This window comes from Hippoglossus stenolepis, chromosome 11, assembly GCF_022539355.2.
Source record: "Hippoglossus stenolepis isolate QCI-W04-F060 chromosome 11, HSTE1.2, whole genome shotgun sequence".
NCBI lineage: Eukaryota > Metazoa > Chordata > Actinopteri > Pleuronectiformes > Pleuronectidae > Hippoglossus > Hippoglossus stenolepis.
In genome coordinates, this window is record NC_061493.1 from 16,839,082 (window position 1) to 16,865,549 (window position 26,468).

The 26,468-nt window shown below is 41.6% G+C and overlaps 1 protein-coding gene across 1 annotated transcript in view; it reads right to left on the reverse strand.

The window, feature by feature from the left end:
- LOC118117234 (corticotropin-releasing factor receptor 2) overlaps positions 1–8,778 on the reverse strand; it is a 32,639-nt gene extending 23,861 nt beyond the window's left edge. The window contains exons 1-2 of the mRNA XM_035169306.2: positions 8,580–8,778; positions 8,337–8,456 (exon numbers count right to left, since the gene is read on the reverse strand). Coding sequence (XP_035025197.1) covers positions 8,337–8,456; positions 8,580–8,700 — 241 coding nt within the window. The 5' untranslated portion in view covers positions 8,701–8,778. The remainder of the gene's footprint in view (positions 1–8,336; positions 8,457–8,579) is intronic.
- Positions 8,779–26,468: the final 17,690 nt, after the last annotated feature.

The window sequence follows — 26,468 nt, forward strand, 5'->3', positions numbered from 1 at the left end:
GTAAAACTATTTCTAAATGGATTCTCTATATATATCCATATCTTCTATGATGTTCCATCAGTTAACTGAGAAAAAAAAACACGTGTGAAAACATCAACTTGGGACGAGGGTGAGGACGAAAGGAAGGAAAGACACCTTCACTGCCAGGGCATCGCTGTGACCTGATTTTGACGTGTTAGGTAATTCAGTGTTAAGAGAAACTGTCAAGGTTTTATATCTGAGACGAGGAATTTAGAAATTAAAATGCTCGAGCGCCCAGGAAAATGTGTCTTGTGCCGTAGTGTAGTGTGTATGAATGCTGAGCCCGTGGTGAGTGCCGCCGGGGGAGGCTGGTGCTGATTGGACCCCCCAGGGGACTCTGTGTGTGCAGTGGCTAGTGACATGTTGGCTACACATGCTGGCCTGAATTTGTTGACTGACTAACCTCTTGCCAGGTGTAAGTGGAGCAGAGGATTCAAGTGGGTAAGTTCCCTGCAGGAAAGCGACTTTACAGGAAGCAAATTCACTGGATTCAGTGATGACAGACAATCAAGCGAGTTGTGGCAGCGGGACGTGTGTGATTCTTGGCAGGAGAAACTGCACATGATGGGAGGTCCACCGAACAGAGTAGGATGAGTGTCTGAGAGAGAGGTCGTTTAATAAAGGTTTCACAGCTTTTTAAGATAGAAATATGAGATTCGTATTACTCCTCCGCGGGAGAACTCTGTGGGAACGTGTCAATTCGCTGACAAGAAGACATAAAACAGCATTACACTCATTCAGACTCTCATTAAGCTGCAGTGGGGGACATTGGTGAGTCATTAGGATGTGCTAATGCTACACTGAGAATGCTTTCGACAAGCGGAAGGATTTCTTTTTGCACCGCTTGGCAAAATGTCCGTAAAGGCTTAAATCAATTCCACAACCATAGCTCCCGATGCTCTCCAGTTTACATCACTCATGGTATGTAGCTTTAAAAGATTAGCACCCACAGGTCTACCCTCTGATATTATTAGCCTTTTTCAATTTTAAGAGATTGCAATTATGGGTCTTTGTTTGTGTTTGCACATTCTCCAGAGGTTGCCTTTAAGATTCTCCAGTCAGTCACGTTCACAACAACACAGAAATCTGGGTGGCGCAGCATTCAGGAGGTGGACATAATATTTACAACCACGTCAGCCTATATCACAAAAAAAACAGACACATCTTTGTGTCCTGATAAGCTTGTTTTCTTTCCATTTTCAGTTCTGCATCCGTGGCTTGTTAGAAACATCATCAATGCAACCACTCGCTTGTGGTAAATCCTGCAGATAATCACCGGCTGTATTCTCACATGGGCTCATGAGAGTTTTTGCTAGGGGGGGTGGCAGGATAAACTCAGGAAAATGTCTCCAAAAATGGACTTGGACATTTGTATTCTCACATATCCAGAGTTCAGTCTTAAGCAGCTTATGTTGACAATGGGACTGTCAGGATGGAACCCGCCTTGCGCACAATGTCAGCTGGGATTGACTCAAGCCCCCCACGACCTTTAAAATACAAGCAGTATAGATAACGGATGGATGAATTCAAAGTTGTTTTCAAAAGGAGGCGTTTTCACACATAAGGAAAAACATTGTAATCTTTGCCTGTGAAAGATGAGGTGCTCTTGCACGGACTCATCTCTGTTTTGAAATAAATCGTCAAAGGTGTATTCCCGACACGCAAACACTGCAGCCGCTCCCCTCTCCTCTCGGTACGCGATACTCATCGCAGCGCTCATACTATGTCTCGGACTTTATTAATCCTGATAAGAGAGTCAATAAAGTTCTACTGTGTATCCCGACTTGCTGGCAGGATGCGTCCTCTGTGACAATGAACGCACAAACAAAGAGGCGAGGGGAGTTTATCGTAGGAGGAGGCAGGATGGACTGAGTAATTACAGTTGCCCGCCCTGGGAGTAATAACAGGGAAACCGTACAGGTCACCATGATGTGGCTTGGATTTGCAAAAAACGATTCTTCAGCGTTGATATCATTCTTCTATACTGCTGTGAACATGGTGTCTCGCCCGAGGCTCGACAGGAAGCACGTCGCGTGGTGGTGACAAAGCAGGGACAATAAATGACTTTCAAGCCATGTTTAATAACTCTGCCCCAACTGCGGTGATGAGCATTTCATGTAAACCAGAGAACTGAATAAATACACAAAAAAGGGACAGTGGAGGGTTTAAAAATGCATAAACCTCTTAAGCCACTCTGTGCACACATTAATATTTATATATGCTTGAAGGAAAAGGGAAGGAATTTATAGCCCCTCACCTGCAACGGCCTGTTAAGCCGCTGAAATCTCAGGTTTTTGTACGAGAAATTTCAACATTTTGCTGACAGTAAACTTCAGGTGTTTCTCAAAAGTGTTACAGAAAAACTACGAGGTTGCACGAGATACGCCGTTTGCTTCTTCCCGTGTTAAGACTGGGAATACAAAGCACACGGGCTGGTTCTTAAAATACAACAGTGGCCAGCCATCCTGGGACATTCGTTTCTAATATGCAAGCCTGTGCATTAAGTGTGCTGCTCCGAGACCGAGGACGCAAATGGAAGAGAAACTATTGTTAGTCCTACGGGTCAGACGCATACGTGGCCAAAGCAAGACACGTAAAAAAAGAAACCGCACGTTCCTTTAAGCCAAATTTTGCAAAACGGGAAGTACTACTTCTACTTCAGACTCCCTTTATGGCTGTAGTGTTTTAATTAACACCTGCTCATGTGGTGTCAGGGCCTGCTTCTATTCTTAGTGCGACCCATTTTCTGATTTGAAAATTTCATTCGTCTGTGGCTGCAGATGTGTGCTGCTAATGTGACCCAGAAGGATCGAGACAATCACACCAGGAACCGTTGTCACTTGGTCTTGAAAATACCCAGCATCCCGGGATTTAAGTGGTGCTTCTCTGCTGTGATTAACTAGAAAATAATAATACGCTTCCACTCTAAATAATATACTACCCCAGCTCATGCATTAATCCTGATACAGTGCGTTTAATAGACTGGATCTGCTTTAAACTTGACAGGAACGACTTGTCATGTCTTGTCCTGATTTTCCCTTGGTATTTCCGATGTGGAGATCTACTGGCAGTTTACAGCGTTGCGATGCTGCGAGATGTACATGACAGAAAACCTACACACACTCAGTGGCCTCCATCAAATATTGAGTTAATTCACCAAAGCTACCAGGTGCAAAACCCACCACAGAGAAACAGAAGTCTGGGAGAATCATTTACCTAAACCAGTGCAGATAGTTAGTGATGATGGGACACGGCACAAAATAACAAAGCCGTAAACTTATTGAAGAAAAGAATCGTCGTGCTAATTCACATTCTTGTTTCCTTTTGAGCATAAAGTCTGGGAACAAGCCAAAACAGCTGCCCTGGTGAGAGACGTCCTGGAGGGCTGTCATAATGAGGGGCAGTGATGGCCTAAAGGACAGAGCCCCAAGCTCGTGACCTGCGTGGGGACCAAATTAAAGAAAAGTTCATCAACACGGCTGCGGTGCCCTTTTGTAAGGTCTCGTTTGCAACTCGGCCCCCTCGCTGAATCTACTCTGTCTACAGTAACATGGCTTTTATCCAGTCAGTAAATCCTGTGTATGGCCGCAGTCTGAACGGTGTCCTTATTGCTTGTAGGACAGAGCAGATTCTGAACTGTTGAACCCATTTTTTAATCCTTTAATGTGCACATTCAGGCAAAGCAGACGATGATTCAACGTACAATATGCAACTCCTGCCACCGGGGGTCTCTCAATCAAAACAACGACAAAAGACCTGGTTTGATGACGTGGTGAAGCAACGTGGGATCAAGGGAGTTGTCTTCACCACCTGACCAGGTGCATATCGTGTTCGCGGATATGGTTTTGTATTAAAGTTTTATTCACGTTTAGCAGCAAAAAGCAATGAATCCCTGTGATCCAGTGTGAAAGGGTGGAAGGAAAAAGCAACCGACTGGCTAGAAGATCGTTTTTCCTTAATCGTCCTGGAAGTTACAGCGAGCAAATAGTGTACATAAGTCAACTAAATACATAACATGTCTCTAGTAATTTGCCGACATTGTGATGAAGGATTGTTTCATGTTAAATCTGTACACACGTCATACAGTGCCATCAACCCTGTCTAAAAAGACCCCTTACTCTTATGCATTGCTGCCATAATCAACATCAACTCTAATGATCTTTCACATGGACAAAAGTGCATTAAACAACTTCCTACACCAAAGTCTCACAGTCCCATTAAAATCCCTGTGTGGTACAATTGATCACAACTAAACCAATCCAATCTGCCACAGTGGCTCTGATACAGAAACCCATGATCTACAAGTCTGTTATCTTCAGCTAAAATTGGACTTGATGACAAAAATAGCTTCCACGACACTGTAGTGGATGTGTGAAACGGGCTGTAAAATACTGTTGTTATGTGACTGCAAAGTGCAGAAGCTACAGGAAAGGAAACAGGTTGGACGGAGACTTTGTCGTCATGGTTAATACGATAAACAGGTAGTTAAGGCTATAGGACGACCATCATCATGGTTTAAAGAAACAACGCCATCAATTTGTTTGGAACAGGAAACAAACAGCAGTCCCCCGCAGTAAAATCCAGTGTTATGTCTAAATCATCCATCCACACCAACCTCCTCACATGCACTTGTAATAATGTTAACATTGCAAGAATTAAACCTGTACAACAGTGATCATCAACAAATAATAAAAGCAGACCGGTTCTAAAGCTGCTTTCAGACATGCACTGAAATCCAGATTCTCCAGATGATGCCTCTAACCTGCAACAGACCCAAAAATAAAAAAAAAACTATCTGGATGAAAACACAGAGCCACACACGTATAAGACACAGACGAAGACGTCAAGAGAATTTATTGTGATCGAGTGTCGAGGTGCTGTGAACACAAACACATGATGTCCGCAGCAGAATTAATACGTTACTTCCTGCCTCCGCCCGCTGCACCACCCTTCACCTAAATCCCCCCGGAGGGATTTGTTGCTGTTGTGAACGCATCTGAGCGGAGAACCTCCCGCTGCGTTGTTCATGTATGACAGGCAATCTTTGGAGAAAGTCTGGACCCAATTCTCCGGAGTCCCTCTGGAGGACATGTCTGAAAACGGCTCAATTTGTCAGAAATAGAACGGAGCAGTTAACTGGAGCTTGCCTCAAATTCCACAAAGCACCCTTTGTGTTTTTCTCTTACTCGGCATTGTGGAGTAATGGGTTATTGTCAAAAGCTTCGGATTCCAGCAGAACAGACAATGCTTCCTACTTGAATCCCCTCTGATGATGTTAATTATCTCCATTGTTTTGTGCATTACCTCTTTAGATCCCCACTTCGTTTGGTGCACAGAACGCTTTGGTTAATGAAGAAAGGGAAGTGGATCAGTTTTGGGAGCAACGTCCTTAATCTTTCCCAATAGACCCTTTTTATTGCAGAACAGGACTAGGGCGCCATCTGTGACGATTAAGTTGAGTTTTTCTAATGACAGTCTTTTTTTTTTATGGCTCCCCCAGGTTTCCAAATACAATGTCACCACCGGTCATACTCTCCAGCGAAATTTAAAAAAAGACAACAGCTATTCTATCAAATCCTCCGTATCAAGATATATGACAAAAATGGAAAACTGAGACAGGGGACTGGATATCGAGGGAAATGTGTTGAGCTCACTTGACCTCATCACGGGAAACTCACTGTGCCCCATTGATTATCCTTAAAATCCTCAGCAAGTGAAATTACTGAAAATGTTTGTTGAGGACTCAGACAGCCTGAAGAGATGCAATTGTTGGTCGCTCTTTCAATTAATAATCCCACTTGCATGGAAGCAGGTCATTTTCCTGCCACGGGCCTCCGACTGATCAGGGTATTACTCTTTCCAAGTTGCCTGCATCGTACAACGGTGACGCCTGAGATGTATCCCTTGGCAAGGGGTGGTCATTTATTTGCAAATGAGGCATACAGGTTTAGATTCACTGAAAAGTTGGCATCACAAGGACGCACTTATCGGTTCCAATCTTCATGAGAGCAGCAGGATTTCCACGCCAACACCTCTCCACTTAATGCTCTCTTGGAATGACGTTTTTGCTTGTCTGACAAACAACAAAAGGATTTTCAGGACATTGCACAATAGCGTCAAAACCGGTAAAAGTTAATTAATGTTTCCTGCCAATCAGGACCACATTCTGTGATGACGTTTCTGGACTTGGAGATGTTTGCCATCAGTGACCAGCCTCCTCGGCAGAGATCATTGTCTGGGTAGAGGCCATTTCCCTTGTTTTCATGAGTCTGTTCACACTCACACTAGATAAGGAAAATAATATTTTTCGAGGTTCGGCCCCGAACAGCGTCTGCTTTGAAAAACTGTGTTGATAACGCCTGCTGTACAATCTTCTGCTGCAAACACAGATTCCTGTAATTACCGACGCAAGGGAACAAAACAACTCAGTTACCTGTTTCATTCCACCACAGAACTGCGACCTGTCTAATAATGTGACTTCATTTTCTGAACTGATTCTCAAGCTTTCCTTTTTGATTCAATAAAACAGCGACAGGTAACAGGAGAAATATGAATCCATGTGCATGTATATCATAACCTTCTGCGCCCACAAAATGTCATAATACCCCAGTGGATGTCACACACCTAATACTTGAGCAAGAAGATTGATTTTACTGAATTATTCAATCTCATGATATTGTCTAATCCATATAGCCTGTCAAAAAACGTATCGATCCACACGTGTGTCAACAAGCAAAGGCACACATTAGGGAAGGTGTTGACGTTTGCTGTCCTGGCAAATGGCTGCGATTTTCACACAGAGTGCACAAAACTGCCAGACGTCTCCGGCCAAAACCAAACACCAGCGGAGCAAAGGGTAAATCAGTGCATTAAGAGGTGAGGCGGCAGAGTGTGTGTGTGTGCGTGTGTGCGTGTGTGTGTGTGTGTGTGTGTGTGTGTGTGTGTGTGTGTGTGTGTGTGTGTGTGTGTGTGCGTGTGTGCGTGTGTGCATGCAATGTGGGACATTGCAGGATAATGGCACTGCACCTGAGCCCATTACAGAGATAACAGCCTCAGGAACTCACACCGTTATCTGGACCCGGACACTCCGTGCTTCACAGGAGTTATTTTGTGATGCTTTGCTAAATCAATCGTGCTTTTTTACATTTATGAGCGTTTCAACAACTTCAGTCAGATGATTAACACCAGAGTTACATAACGTGACAGTGGCGGTGTGATACTCTTTTCTCAATAAATGCTGCTGGTTGATCCTCAGTCTCTCAAACCCGACAGATTAAAACAGTCCAGTTATCTCCTGTAGAAACCATGATGTAGTGTTGTTGCAGCTCCAGTGGCTTTTGGCTGCAGATCGATGTGCAGTTAAGCTCAATGAGGACAGGTGTAGTTAAGGTAAAGCTAGATTGAGCAGAACCTCACTGATGGGGGGACCTTGTGAACCCAACTCTGCAGACGATAACATGAGCAGTAAATGGTGTTTCATGGCTGACTGTTAAGGTGTTCAGGCAAAAACTAAACACAGAGATGCATTCAAGTCTTTCGGGGCTGCTGTCCGTGAAGAACTTTGCATCTCTGATGGTGTTTGATCTGAAGAAATGATGATTTGATGGTGATTATGTTCTTTCTCTCCAATTTGATCAGTTATCTATCTTATCAATTATTATAACGCTCGTGTATCAAAAACTGTAGCTGAGGGTTTCTGTGGTTTTAAGTCCATTTGCATTTTAAACATTGTGTGAACAGCTCACGGGGGAATACTGATGCAGCTGTTCCACTGACCAGAGGAGTGATGATGATTGAGATTCACTGTCACCGTGCTCTACATCTGCACAGAGGGGAGATCAAGTACAAACCTTTGATGCATCATCCCACTGAAAATCCATAAATTGGAAAATGAGCATCAATAAAGTGATAGTTCACCCAAAAATGAAAAGATTCAAATTTGACTCCAAACAAGGTCATTTACATCGTGTTTTTAGCCTAAATGTTCGCATTTTAGGCTAAAAAACGTGTAAATTACGCCATTTCAAGTCCAATTTGAATGTCAGGGCTTACGAACACATCGGCATAGTGGTGAGGAGATAACGAGTGAATTTTTCATTTTGGGGTGAACTATCCCTTTAAGTTACTAGTTTGCTTAATTGACTTTGATCTAAAAATCATTATTTTACCTTTATCTGAATTCAATATATCTCTCAATATTGCTAAATTTATTTAGATTTTTAATCGGAACAGACGACCAGTATATGAAAGAATTGTAAAGAGAGCCATTTTCTTCCAAGCACATGCATGCTGAGGAACTTTTGCAAAGATCTTACTGGTTGTGTTGTACTTCACCCCGTTGATGTACTCCGGGCAGGGTCTCTCCACGATCCTGCCGGTGCTGCTCCGCGGCCAGCACGTTCCAATCTCATCGGTGGTGGCATTGCAATAAAAACCTTAGAAATAAATAAAGACGCGCAAATATGTTTCCTTTTCCAAGACGCATTTAAAAAACACATCTCAATATTGTGCATGAAAAAAAGAGAAGGGGAGGTGGGGGCGGGGAATCCCATTCTTACCATCAGTGCTCAGCAATGACAATGAAGCGTTTTCCAAAAAAGTGTCCTGGAAGGCGTCCATCAAACTACAGTTCAGGTCCCCGAGCTCTCCGAATATGATCTGGTAGATAGTCGCATCCATGGCGCCAGACGATAATAACACTACTAATAATAACAGGTTAATAATTCCCAGTGCGGGAGGCGATGGGCAGAGCGCGCACGGCGGTGTTCATGAGTGAATCGGAGCAAATGACACGAGCAGCGAGCCAGGCGCGCCAGCTGGGAGCGCGTGTGTGTCCGACCAATCAGAGCCGCGCACCCGCTCAATCCATCCATCCATCCACTCATCCATCCATCCATCCATCCATCCGTCCATTCATACATCGTCGTGCAGCAGCGGCAACAACCCACGTGAAACTAACCCGAGTGACCAGATCACAGGCTCCGTCACTCACATTTCACACCTGCCACGCACCTGCCATGTTTGTTTATGACGTGGGTCAAAGTCAGAGGGTGACACGCGCAAATTGAAGTGTGGGAGAGCTGTCACAGCCTCATGGCGCATGGACCTGTTGACGCCTGTGGATGTGCAAGCTGAACATTAAACATGAGCACTGAACCAGATCATGTGCAAAGTGTAACACAAGAAATGGGGATGATGTTGTTCAAAGCGTTGACATTTAAAAAAAAAAAATGTAATATTTCGTATTTCACTTCTCTGCATGTATCAAAGGTTATACAGATATCGGATGATGCTTTATGGCTTTGAACTTTGAACTTGTGATTGGTGCCTTGACTCCTGGGTCCATGACATCGGGGGAAACAAAGCAGTAACCGTGCATGTCATCCTGCTATTTCCACCTTTTCTTCCCACGTCTCCGTAAAAGGTCATCTGTCCCAAAAACATCAAGAAACGTCTCTTTAAAAACTGACACAAACAGAAAGTGTTTCATCTGTCAGGGTGTGATGATTGACAGTTGTTCTGCACAGTCGGGCTAACACCTGTCAGATTAACTACAACCTGAGTAATTTAGTGTGACTGACCCGACTCCAGGCCTGATGACGTTCTTTGTTTACTGTAGTACAGCTGGATTTTAAAACCCTCACTGACGATTGCTTGAGAAAGAATGAGAGTTCTCTGAACAGCTTTCACCTTCAATTTAATGGGACCATTTGAGATTCACAAATGTGAAAATAATTATGACCACAATGAAAATGATCGTGTAGTCCTGCTCTCCAAACACTTAACATTTTCCCAAAAAACTGCAAATTATGGTTGAGTGACTCTCCCCTCTAATGATCAACTGCCCCGTGCTTTTGAGTGCAGACTAAACTGCGCAGTTTGGTTTAAGAGATTCAATTGAAAAAGAAAACAATTCAACATTCAGGAGAGACTTCAGTTTTGCAAGAGAATACAGTGATATGATATAAATGAGTTAATTTGGTACATAAGGGAACCACGTGGGTACATAAGGGAACCACGTGGTTCCCCACAATGGTGGTTGATGGGATCTAGAGGACGCTGATCTTAATGAGATGAGTGGACACTGGAGGGTAATGGGGAAGAGGAAGGTCTCAGATTTACTGAAATGACAATTAATAGTGAGAGAGAGAAGGACACATTTCAAGTTTGGCAGCAACGACACGATTGGCTGATTAAGATAACGGCAAAATCAGATTGGCTTACCGTAAACACCAGACACTCAGCTGATGAGAAGACGGGGAGAGCGAGACGAGAGAGAACTTTTGTATTTTCTGACATTAATGACGTCACGTTTACTCGGCTGCCCTGAACTCTTTCTGACCGTTTCTGCAAACAATCAATCAAACAGAAAAAAATAAACACTCCTACGTTTTCAGTTTGTTTATATTTTTCTTTATAGTTTCCAATAAATGACGACAACCAACATTCCCGAACTTTAAACCCGCCTAATGAAAAGAATCTCGACATGTGCCTCAGTCTAATATATCGACTGTTTGCCTGTTGAATCTGAGACGTGACCTTTTCACCAGCATGTGACTTTCTCTCTGCGCTCCCTCGGTAGCTTCCACATGCAGAGCTCCGTCTCATTCCAGCGCCCTGTGCTTTCACATCACGTACACACCGATCTGTAACACCAAGTGCTAAGTCCTGCCTCTCTGTGTTGACTTGACTGTGTGATGAATAAACGCTATAATTGGCCCCAACTAATAATAGTACACCAAAAAGTTAATGAATTCCACCGCAGCACCCGCTCTGTACTGCACTGCTTTCAGTGGTGGCATGAGAGAGGCCTGTCGTTAATCTTATCCTCCTGATTTAATAAAAAGGATAAAAAGCTCAAAGTCATATCCTGTGAAAAAGAAATCAAAAATGAGTTTGAAAAAAACATGTTGTCTCATGGACTATATGGAAATTACTAGGGCACGGCTGGGATTTGTTTAATAAAGAATGTAGAGCGTTGTCACTTAATCATTATGACTATTTGATTTTGTATTCAGTCAATCTTTAAAAGGGAAGATTGAAAGAAAAATACAGTCAGACATCCTCCTTTTAGCCAAAAGAAGAAAATGTGTCCATTGATATATTTTAAGTTCCTGAGGTTGTTGCAGAAAAAGCATTCAATTCATCTTTTCTTCTCATTAAAACCATTTGAATTTATTTCCTGAGTTGAACGATTATTGAACGTTTCTCCACCGGTTTTTGCGTCGATGCCTGATCCTTCTCTTTTTCCTCATTTCTATTCAACCTCAATTGCACCTAAAGCCAATAAATAGTGTTTAGAAAGATACAGAGTGGAGCACAAATTATCCTTTATGCAAAATGATCTGCTCCTTCATGTTTCTGTGAAACTCCATTCTACATATCTTAGCTACTCTCAAATCCTAAGGAACTTTCTCAGGGTACAAGTGTTTACAGATGCCCCAGGGCCCAATCTAGTATTACCTAGATATTATCTTATATTGTGTTTTAATATCATTGGGAATTAGTATTACCAGCTTCATCCACTCCTTACCTGAGGAATATTGTACTGCGCCAACAGCTAACGTGAGAACTGATCTGCAGAGGAACAGGTAGGAGTGTAATCCATCAAAAGGAATATGCTCCCTAGATATTTAAATGTTTTAAATTTTGTACATGTTTTTCTACCTAAACACTTTTTTGCCGATTGGTTTAAATTATTGAATATACTCTCCATATGACATTTTAATATATATTAAAATGTCATATGGAGAGGTAACCCCCACCAATTTAAAAGCCTGTGCATCAGAGGCACCTGGCCGACTGGATTTCTAATCATATTACCTGGAAGCTAACATGCAGAAAATTACACTCTGGATCCTGGATATGGATAATAAGTGGATTCGACTAGAAGCTTATTCTTGTTATTCCTCATCCTTAAAAGCTCTGGCATGTCTCGGTCTTTCATTTAAACCTCGGCCGCCCTCCTCTGACCCCATTTATGAGAACCTGGCAACAAACAAGCCAAGACTTTGTCTTGACTTGTCTGCCACCACCCTCATTCCCTGGGTGACCCTTTTTGTTGATGGATTGTTTTCTAGCTTCTCACATTTACAGTTACTTCACATTCAACCTTCAGCATTTTCATTTGTTCGGGGTATTTTCAAATTCATAATTTCGCCACATCCTGCACTTTAACATTTCCCCAGGCTACTTGCAGTGACCGGCCGATCAGAAGGCCATATTTCTTGTACACGTAATCTTTTATCAGCACTTACTCTCCCTGCTCTGCATGAGATCAAGACAGGTCGGAAGCCTGAGCTGGTTATCACCTTTTTCTGATGAACCCTGGAGTGATGCATTTGATGCAATAAATTCATCATCCTCTTGTGTTGAGGCTTTTGCTCTTCACAGGATCCATCTCAGTAAAGCTTGATTATCAAAGGTCTTATTGTCTGTCCGAATGTTCTCAGACTCCCGCAGACTTGATTCCTGTGTCTCAGTCGAGCTTGGTGGGAAACCGGGGTTCTTTTTTTGATCTTATATCAGAGATATGTAACAGGCTCTGGCCCCATCACCTCAGATTGTGATGTATGACAGTTTCTTAATACAGGTTGTTTATACCCTCTTTAAGTCTTATGAGTCAGGGAAAAACCCCATTAAATTTAGGTGCACATCGGGATCAGGGGGCAGATCCGGGATTTGTTTTCGCTTTCTTCAACGTGGCACGATGGGGCCTTTTTGATTATTTCACCGTCTCCAAGGGAATAAGTCGTGGATCTTGATGAAAAAATGATTCGTGAAATTGATTGTGTGAAATCTGGTGCAGCTGTATTGAATTTAAGCCTTGGCAGAGTCGGGGGGATAGAGCCGAACTGACTGTGAATAAAATGGGTTTATGACAATGATTTTTTAAAGTTTAAACCGCAATTCACAAAATTAAATCATGCACTGATTCAACCAAACTTTGCAAAATTATAAGCACCTGTTTTGAATGTACAATTGTGCTCCCCTGGGGACTGAAACTCACAATAATGACGTGTGTTTAAGGAGCTCATTTGTTGTATAATCTAGCACATTGTCTAGGATCTCAGCCTCAGCGGAGACTTGTATTTACAGGAGAAAGGATTTTTAGATGATAACCTGCAGTATGTTTCATGATTTTCAGTAATCTATACCCTCTGTCTGAACAATGGTGTGTTCACAGTGAGCTCAGATCAGACGTTTCATCAGGCCTGCGTGGAACCAAAACCTGGAGCCTCAGATCTGGGCGTTTGAACATCCTGGGACCTGAAGGCATTTAAGTAAAATCCCACATAAACTCAACTCAACCATGGTGTGTAATTGATTTTATGTGGGTTATCTCTGGTGTTTCTGGGATGTCGGGTGCTTCGTGACTCATGGGTTTATTGCAAGAATAGGTTTCAGATATGGAGCCAATTTCATCAGGGTGAGGACAATTTATCAGATGCGTCGTGCAGAGATATAACTTGTGGTTATTGCTGTTCTTTACTTGTGCTCTTTCAGACTTTAAATATGGTCAAACCAAATAAACCATATGAAATTCTTGTTGGTTTCCGTCAGTTTTGTTGCCACTGGCATAACGAAAGCTCATTAAAGGAATCTCCTCATCCCTTGAGTCTAATTGACCTAACTGTAAAGCTGGGATGGGGAATCGTGGGCCTCCGGGGACGTATATGAGACAATTTGATCTGGCCTGCGAGGCAGTGCTGCTGCTTCGGAGTTGCTGGAACCAGACAAAGTTGGGTTAGGGCAAATTGTTCCAAAGTGTCAGTTTGTCTCGAGGACACATTACAAAGCAGATTACTGATATGACACAAGATACTGAAAACACACTGAAGGACACCACGGGAAATTACCACTTTCTCTCTCTGTCCCTGCGATGAAACAACAGACATTTCAATCATCGTCTACCCACTAATTTCTGTGCTGGGGATTACGGCTGAGTTTGACACGGGGGAGGAATGACTGTGTTTGTAAACCGGGGATGATTAGTTTGAGTTGTTTTGGCTAAAAGTTGCAGGAAGCATCATTGTGAGATACCAGACACCTCGACAGAGAGAAGCAGTTTCAGTCATGGCATTAGAGTCGTTAGTTTTTATAGTGCAACAGAGTATTAGGGCCAATTAAGGTAAAAACACATTTTAGGAGATTTCAAAAAAGTTATAATATTACAAGAATAATGTCATGCATTCATGAGAATTAAGTCGTTATATCACAAAAAAGTTGTGAATTTATAATAATAAAGTTGTAACTGTAAGAAAATCAAGGTGGAATATTATGAAAACAAACCTCTTTTGTGAGGGAGGAAATGTTTGGTAGAGTTTCACAGCAATCTGAGTGATATTCAAAGAGATGTTTGATCAAGATCTTGGATCCAGAATCAGTTGAACCAGTGTGGGTTCTCCTTGCTGCTTATTAGTTAAATAATTTTAAATTACGGCTGTAGTCTCTTAACATTTCAGCTTTATTCTTGAAATCTCAGTATTTATTTTCTTCATATGGGCATTATACTCGTGTAGTAGTGTTGTAGTTTAGCTCCTCTTACAGATACAAAATCATAAAAGCAACAACTGAAATCACAAGGGACAAACAATTGAGGTAAAAGACACAAAACAATTTACACTATTCTGTGTCTATAATAATAATTCAGTATGGGCCACAAAGGATGTTCTACAAATTGAAATGGCTAGACGCCCGTTTTAATAAAATATCATTTTCACAAGGCAGTTGTTTTGCTAAATTAAAAAAAAATGCCCTTTTTCTCAGTTTGCTGATGAAAGCATCGAGAGCCCGACGGCAGAGAATGAGAATGTGCAGAGTGGCCGTGTGTCACAGGATCATGGAGGTGTGGCTCAGAGCAAGGGCACAGCCTGAGGAAAGCTACTGCAGACGGACGGCAGGAGGAGGTGGGACGCAAATTGCCCCTCGGAGCATCAGAGGAACGTTCTGGGCTCGAAGCAATTCTCTAAATGAGAGACAGCAAAATAACACCATTAGCTAAATACAACAAAAGGTCACTCGCAGAGATAATATATTGTGTAGAATATACAAAGCCACCAGCAGCAGCAGCAGCTATGCATCATGCATCATATAGGACAGGATCTGATTAAGCTTTAGCATGACTCCCACAGTATGGAAGGGCAAAATGATCTCATGAGTCAGCTTTACATAACTGCAGGGTTTAGTGTGAGCTACTTACTGCACTCAGTGAAATGACAGCTGCTGAATGAATACGCTCATGCACAGTGGAACAGGCATCAAGGTGACTTAATCAAAGTTTTAAGGCTGTTTGACAGAGCGGCTCAGCAGTCGCTCACTGAGCCCCGCTCAGGTGGCACGAGTGATAAGCCCTGTGCCTTGTGAGGCCGTTTCATTTGGCTGAGGATGTGAGCAGTCGACTCCAGTCAGTTCATGTCCCACTGCTGCCGGCGGCGACCTATTCCTCTGAGTCACCACGCCGCGAAACACTGGAACGCCATTCAGAACACACAGGCCTCATGGACGAGGTCCTCTGACCACCGTGCTCTGACTGCACCGAGCGGCTGTCCTGATACACAGCAGCCGTTAAATCCCCCCCAGTTCAGTGCACGGGTTAAGAAAGACCCTCGTGTTAAAATACCGTAAATGACCTTGCTGGCAACTGTGCTGCAATTAATAATGCTTTACTAAATGAGCTGCTGTCAGTGGTATCTCTGTGAATCCCCACATGGCACTGCTCGCCCCGGCTTCCCTGCCGAGCCGTGACAAACGCAGTGTGTTATCTCAAGGAGAGGACTGTCCATGCCTTATGTGGGTTAAATGGAAATCCCACATTGTTTGCCAGAGCCGATCATTGTTAGGCAAATCCTGCTGTGGCAACACAGATAAACGACTTCGCTTTGTACCACTCATGCAGGCTTTGTGTTTGAATCTCGCACCTCTCGTCGTACACCGTGTTTTCTCTGCGCCACAATGTGAGCAACAACTTCGAGGGCTGATGAATCATAGTTTATTTTCATAGTTAGTCATTTGTCTTTTTTTTTTTACCAAGCTGTTCTCTAGGTAATCTGGCTAAGTACTGCTGTCATATAACAATGATGGAGGTTGTGTAATATCATAAATAAAATAACTCATAGATTTCACAAAGTTAAATCCCATTGAGGTTTTGAATCATGAAATATTTAGATGCTGTGGGATAAACTGAAAAAGTTTCACCACATTCATGTATTTGTTTTTTTTGTGAAATTGAATAAGACAAAAAATAAAGAATGTCAATTTCACAACATAACGTTACTTTAATGTACACGTGTGTTTATAGAAAGTTGAGAAAGTAAGTTGAATTTAGAGTGTGTGCGTGTGTGCGTGCGTGCGTGCGTGCGTGCGTGCGTGCGTGCGTGCGTGCGTGCGTGCGTGTGTGTGTGTGTGTCTCAATGTCTTTATATTGAGTGTATGTAGGGCTCCATCCATCCCTCCATCCAAACCGCTCATCCTTTGAGATTGGGGAGGCAGCAGGAGCCAATTCCACATGACAATCGTTGCCAGCGTTTCCAAACAACCATTCACGCCAATGAAGAGTCTCTAATTAACCCCACTCTGCATGTTTTTGGACTGTGGCAGGAAGTCGGAGAACCCGGAGAAAACCCACACAGTGCTGTGAAGCAACAGTGCCAACCACTGCCCCACCATGCCGCCCCAGTGCTATGTGCGTGTGTACAGGTTTGCGTATCACGGAATCATGGGAGACCACGTTCATGTTTGTGTGTGTGTGTGTGTGTGTGTGTGTGTGTGTGGTGTGTGTGGTGTGTGTGGACGTCCGGTGGATGATCTGAAATGACTGGTGGGTAGTTTGTGTTATTACTGGAACTATTAGGTGCGACCTGATTAAATCTATTTTGTCTTGCAAGGTTTTATTCTTTGTGAAATAAATCCTCTTGCACCGCTATGATCAGACTGGTGTGTGTAGACAGTATATTCACATCTGTTCTGAAAATGCACATTTCTATAGAACTAAATATTTCACACTGGTGTTTCAAGGATGACTTAAAATATGGTAATGAATTAAGCGTGACTTAAGTGCTTAAGTGTAAATAAACTTAGGTGTAAATTTAGATTATTTTCTTTTTCCCATAACAGTTACTGTTCTCGTCTTAAAGTTTCCATGATTTAGTGTAGACAAAATACAGTGTGTAAGTCATGTATTTTATACGTGGTTTAAATACATTTTTTATGTGAACACTGTACATAAAACTCCTCATTATTTTGTTTTTACACACAATATTATTACTTCATATATTCTGACAGGTTTGGTTTTAATGAACTAGACTTACCCCTGCTTTGTTGATGCTTCCTAAAGCCTCGAGGAAACATCCAATATACAAAAACAACGTCTCCGAGTTTGCTCTTCCCTAAAGGAAAAACAAAGTTAAATTAGTACATGAAGTTATCACTGAGACTCAGTTTTAGAAGCAAAGCTGGGAGTAAAATAAAGCTTTGTCTCATTTACAGACAGTCAGTTCATAGCAACCTGCAGCTTGCTGTTGTTTAATAATCTCCTGAGTGTGTTTTGGTTTTTAAAGTGGAGAGGAGGAGTAGCTCGCTGCCAGGGAAGGAACCGAACTATATTTCCTCCCTTATCAAAATGGCTTCAATAAACAAAGGCTCCCAGGCTGAAGTTGATGCTCTTGTGTTGGAAAATGCTCATGTAGCATAATTAGAAGAGTGCCACTCTGAGCTGCTTGTGTGCGCTGGCATGTCCGACACCACAGTTACTCACTGCCGGATGAAGAAATATGTTGAGCGCAGCCACTTTATTTCCCAGAGGCTGATTCCGTCCATGAGCTTCATCATAATATTGCATGCCAGACTGCCGTGCCCTGGATGACTTTGTAAAATCACCTGACAAAGAGCGCTGCCTCACGGGATGACACGGCCCTCTGGGATGTCACTCCCACTGCCTCAGATTAACACTGGGTCAAATGCTTTTGGTTCTGAGGTCTTTTTTATACTATTGGGGTGCACACAACCACACAAGTCCCAATGTTTGAAAGTGTACCGAGGTGTTGCATGACATGTCTGTGTCAGATGCTTCTTGGGCAGAGGCGGACCACAATTAACACAGAGGGGCCAATTGTATGTACAACATCAATGCACAATTCCTGCTTCAGTAAAGTCATTCCTAGTTTACTGTAAGCTCTATAGCTCTTATTATATTTGTTATAAGTCATATTTATTGTCAGTATTGTTAGTAAGTAACTAGCTTATTTTTAAAATACTACTGAGAGGAGAGGGGAATTTCAGGGTTCAATCAGATTTCAGCCGGGGCCAGTGCCCCCCTGGATCCAACCCTGGATCCGCCCCTGTTCTGATAGTGAAGCCACACATCAACCTGAAGCTTCAGTCCTGAAATGATGTCGCATCGTGCTTGGAATCATGAAACTGGAAGATGAAGCTGTACCATGATGCTGTCAGAGCTCTCGAGACTCCAGACATCTGCTTCTCATCAGCGCCCAATTTGAGGCGCGATAATGTGATCACATTAAAACATAAAAACATTCTTCATAAATATCCACTCGGTATCCAGGAGTACGAAGCCATGTGGTGTTCACAGGTGTGAGTAAAAGCACTGCAGATATTATTGCGCCGATATATCATTACGAGTTAATAGCAGAGAAATTCCACAAGCGGCACCCTGGAGATAAATCTCAGGTTATCTTCTGAGTCTCCGTGGCACTTACACTTGAGAGGAGTTGTATTTTTTAGAGATTTATGCGGTGTATTTAAACACTGAGAGTCCTATGATCTTCACGATGATATTTGATCCTTGATAGCGGTGTTTGGTGATCTGCTTTCTTGATTTTCGCTCAAGGGCAGAGTTTTATTCTGGAGAAATGTTTGCACAGTTGACTACACATTCATCATCAATGGAGAGTGAAGGACAAACACAAACCCCCACGAGGATCAGACGACTCCTCATGTTCATGTTCCCTCTGATGGATTGGTAGATATGCAACAGCAAACAGGTTTGTGCTGCAGTCGGGGGGTGGAGAGAGTGGAGCTGACGAGCAAACTGGTGCGTTATCGAACTGAAGTGAAATTCACAGACGTGACATTTTTGGTGAATTTGTAATAGCAATTCTTATTTGTATCATACAAATACCATATATTTGTATGATACAATTATGTGATCAGCCATCTGCTAGCAGCCAGTTAGCTTAGCAGTGGAAAGAAGTTGAAAAAAATCTCATTTGTATGACTTATTACAATTTAGACAAATAATATATTATTTCAAATTACAGATATACTATGTATTATAATCCGGGATCATAGTGGAGATATTGAAGATTTCACTAAAGCCAAATACTCTTACATTTAATCAAGCTGCAGCAAATTGCACAAATTTAAAAAATATAACTAAATTAATTTTTTACATCAACATCCATGAAACATTCCCTGGGAAATTTGAGAAAACGTAAAATAAAACCTGCCTATCTCAAAATGTTAAAGAAAGAGGAACAAATCAGTCCCATTGACCAGACCAAGACTAACATTGAATGTCTCATCCTTCCTCCAAGTTTTGTGGAAATCCCTTCAGTAGTCTTTGTGTAATCTGCAAACTAATTGAACTAATGATGGATGAGAATAGAGGTTTAAAACTTAAGCAACAAGCAAAACATTTTCTTAGTCACACAGCGTCGGTCATTGATCGTTATCGTTAACAACATTTTCAGCCTTTTCTGACTGTTTGAAATGTTGCAGGGGTTTTAACAGGAGTAGCCACAGTGAGCTGGTAGATGAAGAGCCGCAGGCAACTTGTCAGCGAGGTAACGAACTCCTTTCACTGTGCCCCGCTGTTCGCAGACTCGCGCCGCGTGGTGCATAAAATCACATCATGTTTGCTGAATGATGGAAAATTATTTCTTGACTTCTTTAGTTTTTTTGCTGCCCTCAGAATGTTGTGCCCTGCAGAGGTGGGACCATGGTTATGTAAGTACATTGGAAGAAGACAAGCGCTGAGAGGGAATGAGCCGGTGAAATGTGTCCTTGACACAGATTAGGAAAGAAATGACTGGAGAGTGAGTTTTTCTTCAACTACTGAGTTGGGGTCATGGACTTTATATAAAGAGGTTGGGTTATGGATGTGAATTTGGAAAAGTGTGAATATATCAAGTTTGGTTCAGTGCCATTGGCTCAGAGGTTTGTCGTCTTTTATGGAGAATTTGCCTTTGGAGGTAACAGCCAATATTTTGGGGCTTCCGGTGTCGACAGTGGATATCTGGGACATGACTCCGTTTAGCATTTGTCAGAAACTGTTTACAGTCCGACTCGTTTTTTATCACACGATTCAAACTTTTCTTTACACAAAACGCAAACAACGTTGTGTACAAGTTGTAGGTCTGGACGACATTTTGCCAAACCTTAGCATCGATCTACCCATGGATGCATATAAATTAAATAGCCAATAGCTGATGCATTTTGGTAAATATATCCTGGAAACAGATTCTGTAAATTCACCTGCAAAATCTGTTCAGACAAAGTGGAAGAGCAACTAAGCACAGTCCCCAGCCCTGGTGTTTGTATTCCAAAATGTTTACCCCACAAGTGAATATAGAAAATAAAGAGCATAACTCCTGGAATCTAATCTCCCACGCTGCCCCGAGTAGCACTCACATCAGGCATCATCGCCTGGATTTACTGCGGCGCCTTAATGAAGATGCGACTGAATGAAGCGGAGGTCCTCGCCATCTGAATCATAATGGAGGTGATACTTTCTGCCAGAAACTGTCACCTGATGGGCAAAGCGTCTCTGCATTCCCTCTCCGTCTGACCAGATGTCATTATCCAGGAGATTTACCTGCCGCAGAGCTCCCAAAGTCTAAAGAGGATTTCTGAACGACACAGCGGTGCCACCTGATTATAGTTTAAGACGCCACGTCTTTCTCACAGTTTCTTTTATCACCAGAGCTAGAACATGTGACTCGATGTAGGTCTGTAAGTGATTTGCATTGTGCACAGTAATATTCTTCCCTGCTTAGTGTCATTGTTCTCCGTTTCTTTGAGTTTGATTATACACATTGTTTGGTGTTCATTTTAGAACGTGTTCTGCACTGCACAGAAATATACATGAGAAAAATCTGGATTTAATCAGTAGTTATTATTTGAAATCCTCAGAATAAATCAGGCTTTACATTTCAGCTCAATTTCCATTGTCCCAACATCACATCATTCATTCATTCAATGAGAAACTCTTCAATCCTGATTTTTAAATTATACATTGTAGCATACATGATAATTAAGCTGGTTTACATTTGATTGCATTGAGTTTTATTCTTAATAAAACGTAGACCTCGAAATATATAGAGTCCTTTTATATATATATATATATAAAAGCTGCGTATCTCTCAAAGAATTATGATGGCAGTAGTTTGAGTTATTTATTTCCACCTTGTATCCAGGGATGCAGACACTGTATTTATGAACATGAAGTTCAGACCAGAAATTCATGAATATATTCGGGGTCTAAGATAAGAATCGAACAGTCTCAACTACCTCTATCTTTGGCTTTGTAACAATTTAGGACACATTAGTCGAGTTTTGACACATCCTGAAAGGAAGCTTAAATAAAACGTGGACCCAGATATGCAGTATATTGGATCGTGATCCCTTGCCATCTGCCCTGTGCTGTGTTGAATGTGCCGAAGGTTCCAGAGGAACAAAAACTCTCAGCCTTCACGCTTCAGCTTCCCCAGAGATGTCAGGCTCATGTCGGAGGAAGAAGCTATATGAACAGAATGCAGCCGAGGACATAGAGTACTGAATTGCATCCCTCAGGATGTGTAACATGCTCAACACAGACGTTTTCCTGCAGTCAATCATTGGTCTCCAACATTGCGACAGCATAAGGCTGTTTGTGTAGGGGCAGAGTAATGCATAGGAAAGAGGGTTTTATTGTAAGGGAAATAGAGTCATGGATAGTTACCAATGAGCAAATAAAAAAGTAACTTCTAAAATGGAATAGTTAAGAGACTGAAAATTACTGGGTGGAGACTCTATATTTTTCTTTTAACTTAAAGGCCCCCATACATTTTCATTTACAGCTTTAATCCTGTGTCTCGATGTCTCGATGTCTCAATATTTTATGTAATTTGCCACATATGTCAAAAAGCTAACATCATATTTAATGTCAAAATTCTGTTCCTGCAAAACACACTCAGGGGTATTTAAAAATGTTTTCTTACATTTGTTTACTCCCTACCAGTGGCACTACATTCTGCAGGTCACTGACCGCTGCACAAGTACATACGCTGTCCGATTCATTGGTTAAATCCACAGGCGCAGGCGGAGGTGGTGGCGAAAAGTCCTCGACAGCAGAAACCAGGCCATTGAAAATTGGTTCCATGAACATTTATTTTGTCGGTTTTGTTGAGAAATGAAGGTGGAGTGTGTTGCAGATTTATTTCACAGTCACTTGCACAGTCCAAATATTAGAAACCCTTAATTTAAAAAATGTAATACTTAAATCTAAACCCCTCCCAGACCTAATTATTTTCATACAGTCCCTAAGTAGAACAAGAGAAATCCAGAGTCACAGATAACTATGACCTATTGGATGGTGTGTGTGTGTGTGTGTGTGTGTGTGTGTGTGTGTGTGTGTGTGTGTGTGTGTGTGTGTGTGTGTGTGTGTGTGTGTGTGTGTAATTATTATATTCACTTACACATTCCTTTTCTCATCAGTGTGTCATAACATATTACTGAAGTGTAACGTCCTTTGCACTATGAGCTGGGGCTCCATACCATAACCTGATGTGACATGCAGCAACACAATGCATCTGTTTTACATGAATAAGAAATACTTCAGAGAAAAGCAGAGATTCTTTTCAAGAAAAAGCAACTTTGGTTCAAACTTGACTCACGTTGACACATTGATTATTCAATAGAATGAAAAGGAAAAACAACAGACTGAATCAAAAAGACTCGAAGCTCTAAGGTTAACATGTGTTTGTTCTTTTCCAGGCTCTCCTGAAATCCTACTTAATTTACTTAATTAGAACCACTGGAACTGAATATAATTGCGATTGGTAGTGTGCAAATATCTGCAATATCATAACCGTGACCCAAAGAAGCGGCTGGAATAGGAGAAAGTACATTTAAAATCAAAATAATGCTCTGACTCACACATTCCTGAACAAAGTGATTTACGACTATGTGAAGAATAGTTTTCTATGGCTGAGGCAAATCCTTTATTAAAGGGAAGGTGACAGTGTTTGAAACATAGAAAAGGATGACGTGTCTCTGATATTTTGTTTTAATGTAGACGTCTGGAATTCTGAGATATCCGGACACAATAGAGGCTCCTGCGACTCTTCTTCACACAACACGAGCTGCCTCCATTGTCTCTAAGGTCAATATTTAAATTTACACAGCATTAGGTGACAGCGGAGAGGATCACATTCTCATACAGCGTTCCAGTCCCATGTGGTGACTTTACAGATACGGGCAAACGGAGCTGAAGACCCAATAGACAGAAACATTTTAAATGTGATGAATAGAGGAAAAATTTCCAAAATACATACAATTAATTGACAAAGCAAAATCCAGTATTTTCCTGTGTCAGTATGCAGACTCAAGGTAGTCAGACTTTAACAGAAAACACTAAATGTTGAAAAACAGAAAAGAAAAGATGTTAGTACTATAACTAAAAGTATAGTCATAAATAGTAAAGTGCAGTTACTTTACTGTGTTTCCTTTGCATGAAAACAAATAATAAGGTACTTTACCAACAAGGCCAACCGCCTGAATGACCAGATATGTCATTTATCCTCCCTTGCAGAAATAACCCAAAGGAGCACAGATCGACAATGAGCTCTTTTTTTTTTTACAGGAAGACAAGGTCCCTGCAAATAACTAATTAAAACCAAACCTACAAGAAAAGTGAGCATTTGAACGTACATCAGTGTGATGACATATTAAATTCATGCTGAAATGACAGAAACCATTATAAACGGGAAAAAATTAAGAAGTACTTTGACTTTTTACTTTGCCCCTAACATACAATAACATGGAGGAGGCAGGGCTCATGGTTTATATTGCAGCCAGCCACTAGGGGGTGCGATTCAGATGACTCGTCTTCACTTTTGTCGTCCATCTTTCTTGACAATATTTGATCTGTAATCAAACAAACATGTTTTTTAACAATGCCACAAAACTGAAACGTTTTGAAAAAAATATATAATATAATATATATCAAATAAAGTTACCAGTTAATAAATATTTATATGAATTGATTGTTAAGGCTGATCTGCTCATAGTGTTTACAGTTTGGGTTTAATACCAAGTTTTCTGCTACATTAAAGGCAGTGGTCTGATCAGGCTGAACAACATGGGAAATAACGCTTGTAGTGATTGATACACACCAGGAGGCTCTTTGTCTTCCTATTAATCATCCTCCCTTCCCCACCTCTCACTGCAGTGCGCCGCTCTGATTTATAATTCCACAATTTAGCAACCGGTGTTTGCACCTGTGAGTTGCCATTGCAGCCAAATGGTAATTAAAACGCTGCATTTTGAACAGCAGCACTTTCCAAAGCCGTTTTCAGACATGACCTGCGGGTAAAATCCATAGAATTGGCTACGGAGTTTACCCGCAGTTTGCCTTTCACACATGCACAACGCAGTGGGAGGTTTTCTGCACAGACGCGTTCACAACAGCAACAAATCCTCCACATTATTCAGGCGAGAGGTGGAGCAGCCGGGTGCAGCAGGCAGAGGCAGGAAGTGACGTATTAACTCCGCTGCAGAGATCACGCGATTTTCTTGACAGCACACAGACACCGGTGTCGGCTCTTATCACCACAAACTCTCCGGACGTCTTGGTCAGTGTCTTCTATGTCTTCTACATTATACTCAGAGACCAGGCAGAATGTCCTGTAGAAACTGCGGAGCATCTCGTTCGGACATTTGCATTCACACGTGCACCTCCTCTGGATAATATGGAGGAGCTGCACAGTTCACTGCATGTCTGAAAGCAGCTCAGGAGATTTCAGTCAGTAGGGTAGAAGCTGTATGTCTTTTTGTGGTCATCAGTTTAAAGCCCATCTGTTGTGACATAACATGCATGTATTCTTTTCTTATAGATTCTCATAAGGTATCAATGTATCTCATGTTCTTCAGATATGAATCAGTGTGATAAATATATGCAAGTTGACTTTCATTTCAGGGTCAGATTTATGTTTTCATTTCCTGTCCTGTATGTATGAATGAATTGAGATGGGTCCACTGATGATCATAATAGGCCCACAGTTCATTTCACTGTCGTTGCAATAGCTCTTTGTTATGTAATAGTGTCAGAGTCATTCTCCCTCCTGGATGCAAAAGTAGGTTACGCCTTCACCCCACCTACGACCCGTCACATTTTAATGGTTATTTGCAGTAAATCCTTCATTAATCTGCATCTTTTTTTCACCCACAGAATTCAATTTAATCTGTTAATCTGTAATCTGACTCCATCAATATTTAGAAAACATTAAAAATAGATGCATCATTTAAAATAGTATTTGTCTGTTAGTTTTAATGCATTAAATTCATTTAAAAGCTTCGGCATTCAAATTAATATAATTGAATATTTAATTCGTGCAAATTGACTGTGGCACATCCACAGGGATTAATTTCCATGATATCATGGTTCAAAAAACGGGCTCTGTGAATCTGCCATATGCCGCATTCAATGTACTGAATGTGCGATTTACAGAGAGATTAGTGTGAAAGAAAAACTGAAAAAGTATAATGTCCTCTATAAATATTAAAAACAATCCACTGACTGTGATGGATGGATGCACGACTGGATAGAAAGATGGACAGACAGTAAAAAACACCAAAACCAAGGTTTATCCACTGTTGTATTGTGCTGCCTCAGGAGCATCTACAGTAACAGTGTCTCGGTACAAAATAAAGATAGACAGAGATGACAACTATTTTCATTTTAAGATTTCCTCAAGAATTCCTAATATTGTTTGGATAAAAAGCTACTTTTATATTAACAATTAATTACATGACTTTTGTATTATTGAAGGTTTGATCATAGAGACAAATCCACACAGGTTCCTTCAGCTCTGAGGAGCGTTCATGTTCTTCATCTCTTTTTGGTTTTGCTGTTTGCAAAGTTTAGTTTCACCCTCATGAATCACACAGCTCTCCACCTGACAAACAGCTGACGGACACAGTTTTCCACTTCACTGGCTGTTGAACTATTTAGCAGCTAAAGAGCCAGATCTTTTTCTTCTTGGTGGAGAAGAAAACAGGAACTAACTATTGCTCTTAAGTACATTTATCAGATGAAATAAAAACATGACTGCAAATGAATGTTAATTTACTGTGTCTGCTGCGTCAATAAAAAAAATCACTAACCAAATTCTAGCTTTACAACCTGCAATCAATTAATCTCCCCCACCAAGCATGCAGAACCCTCTCTG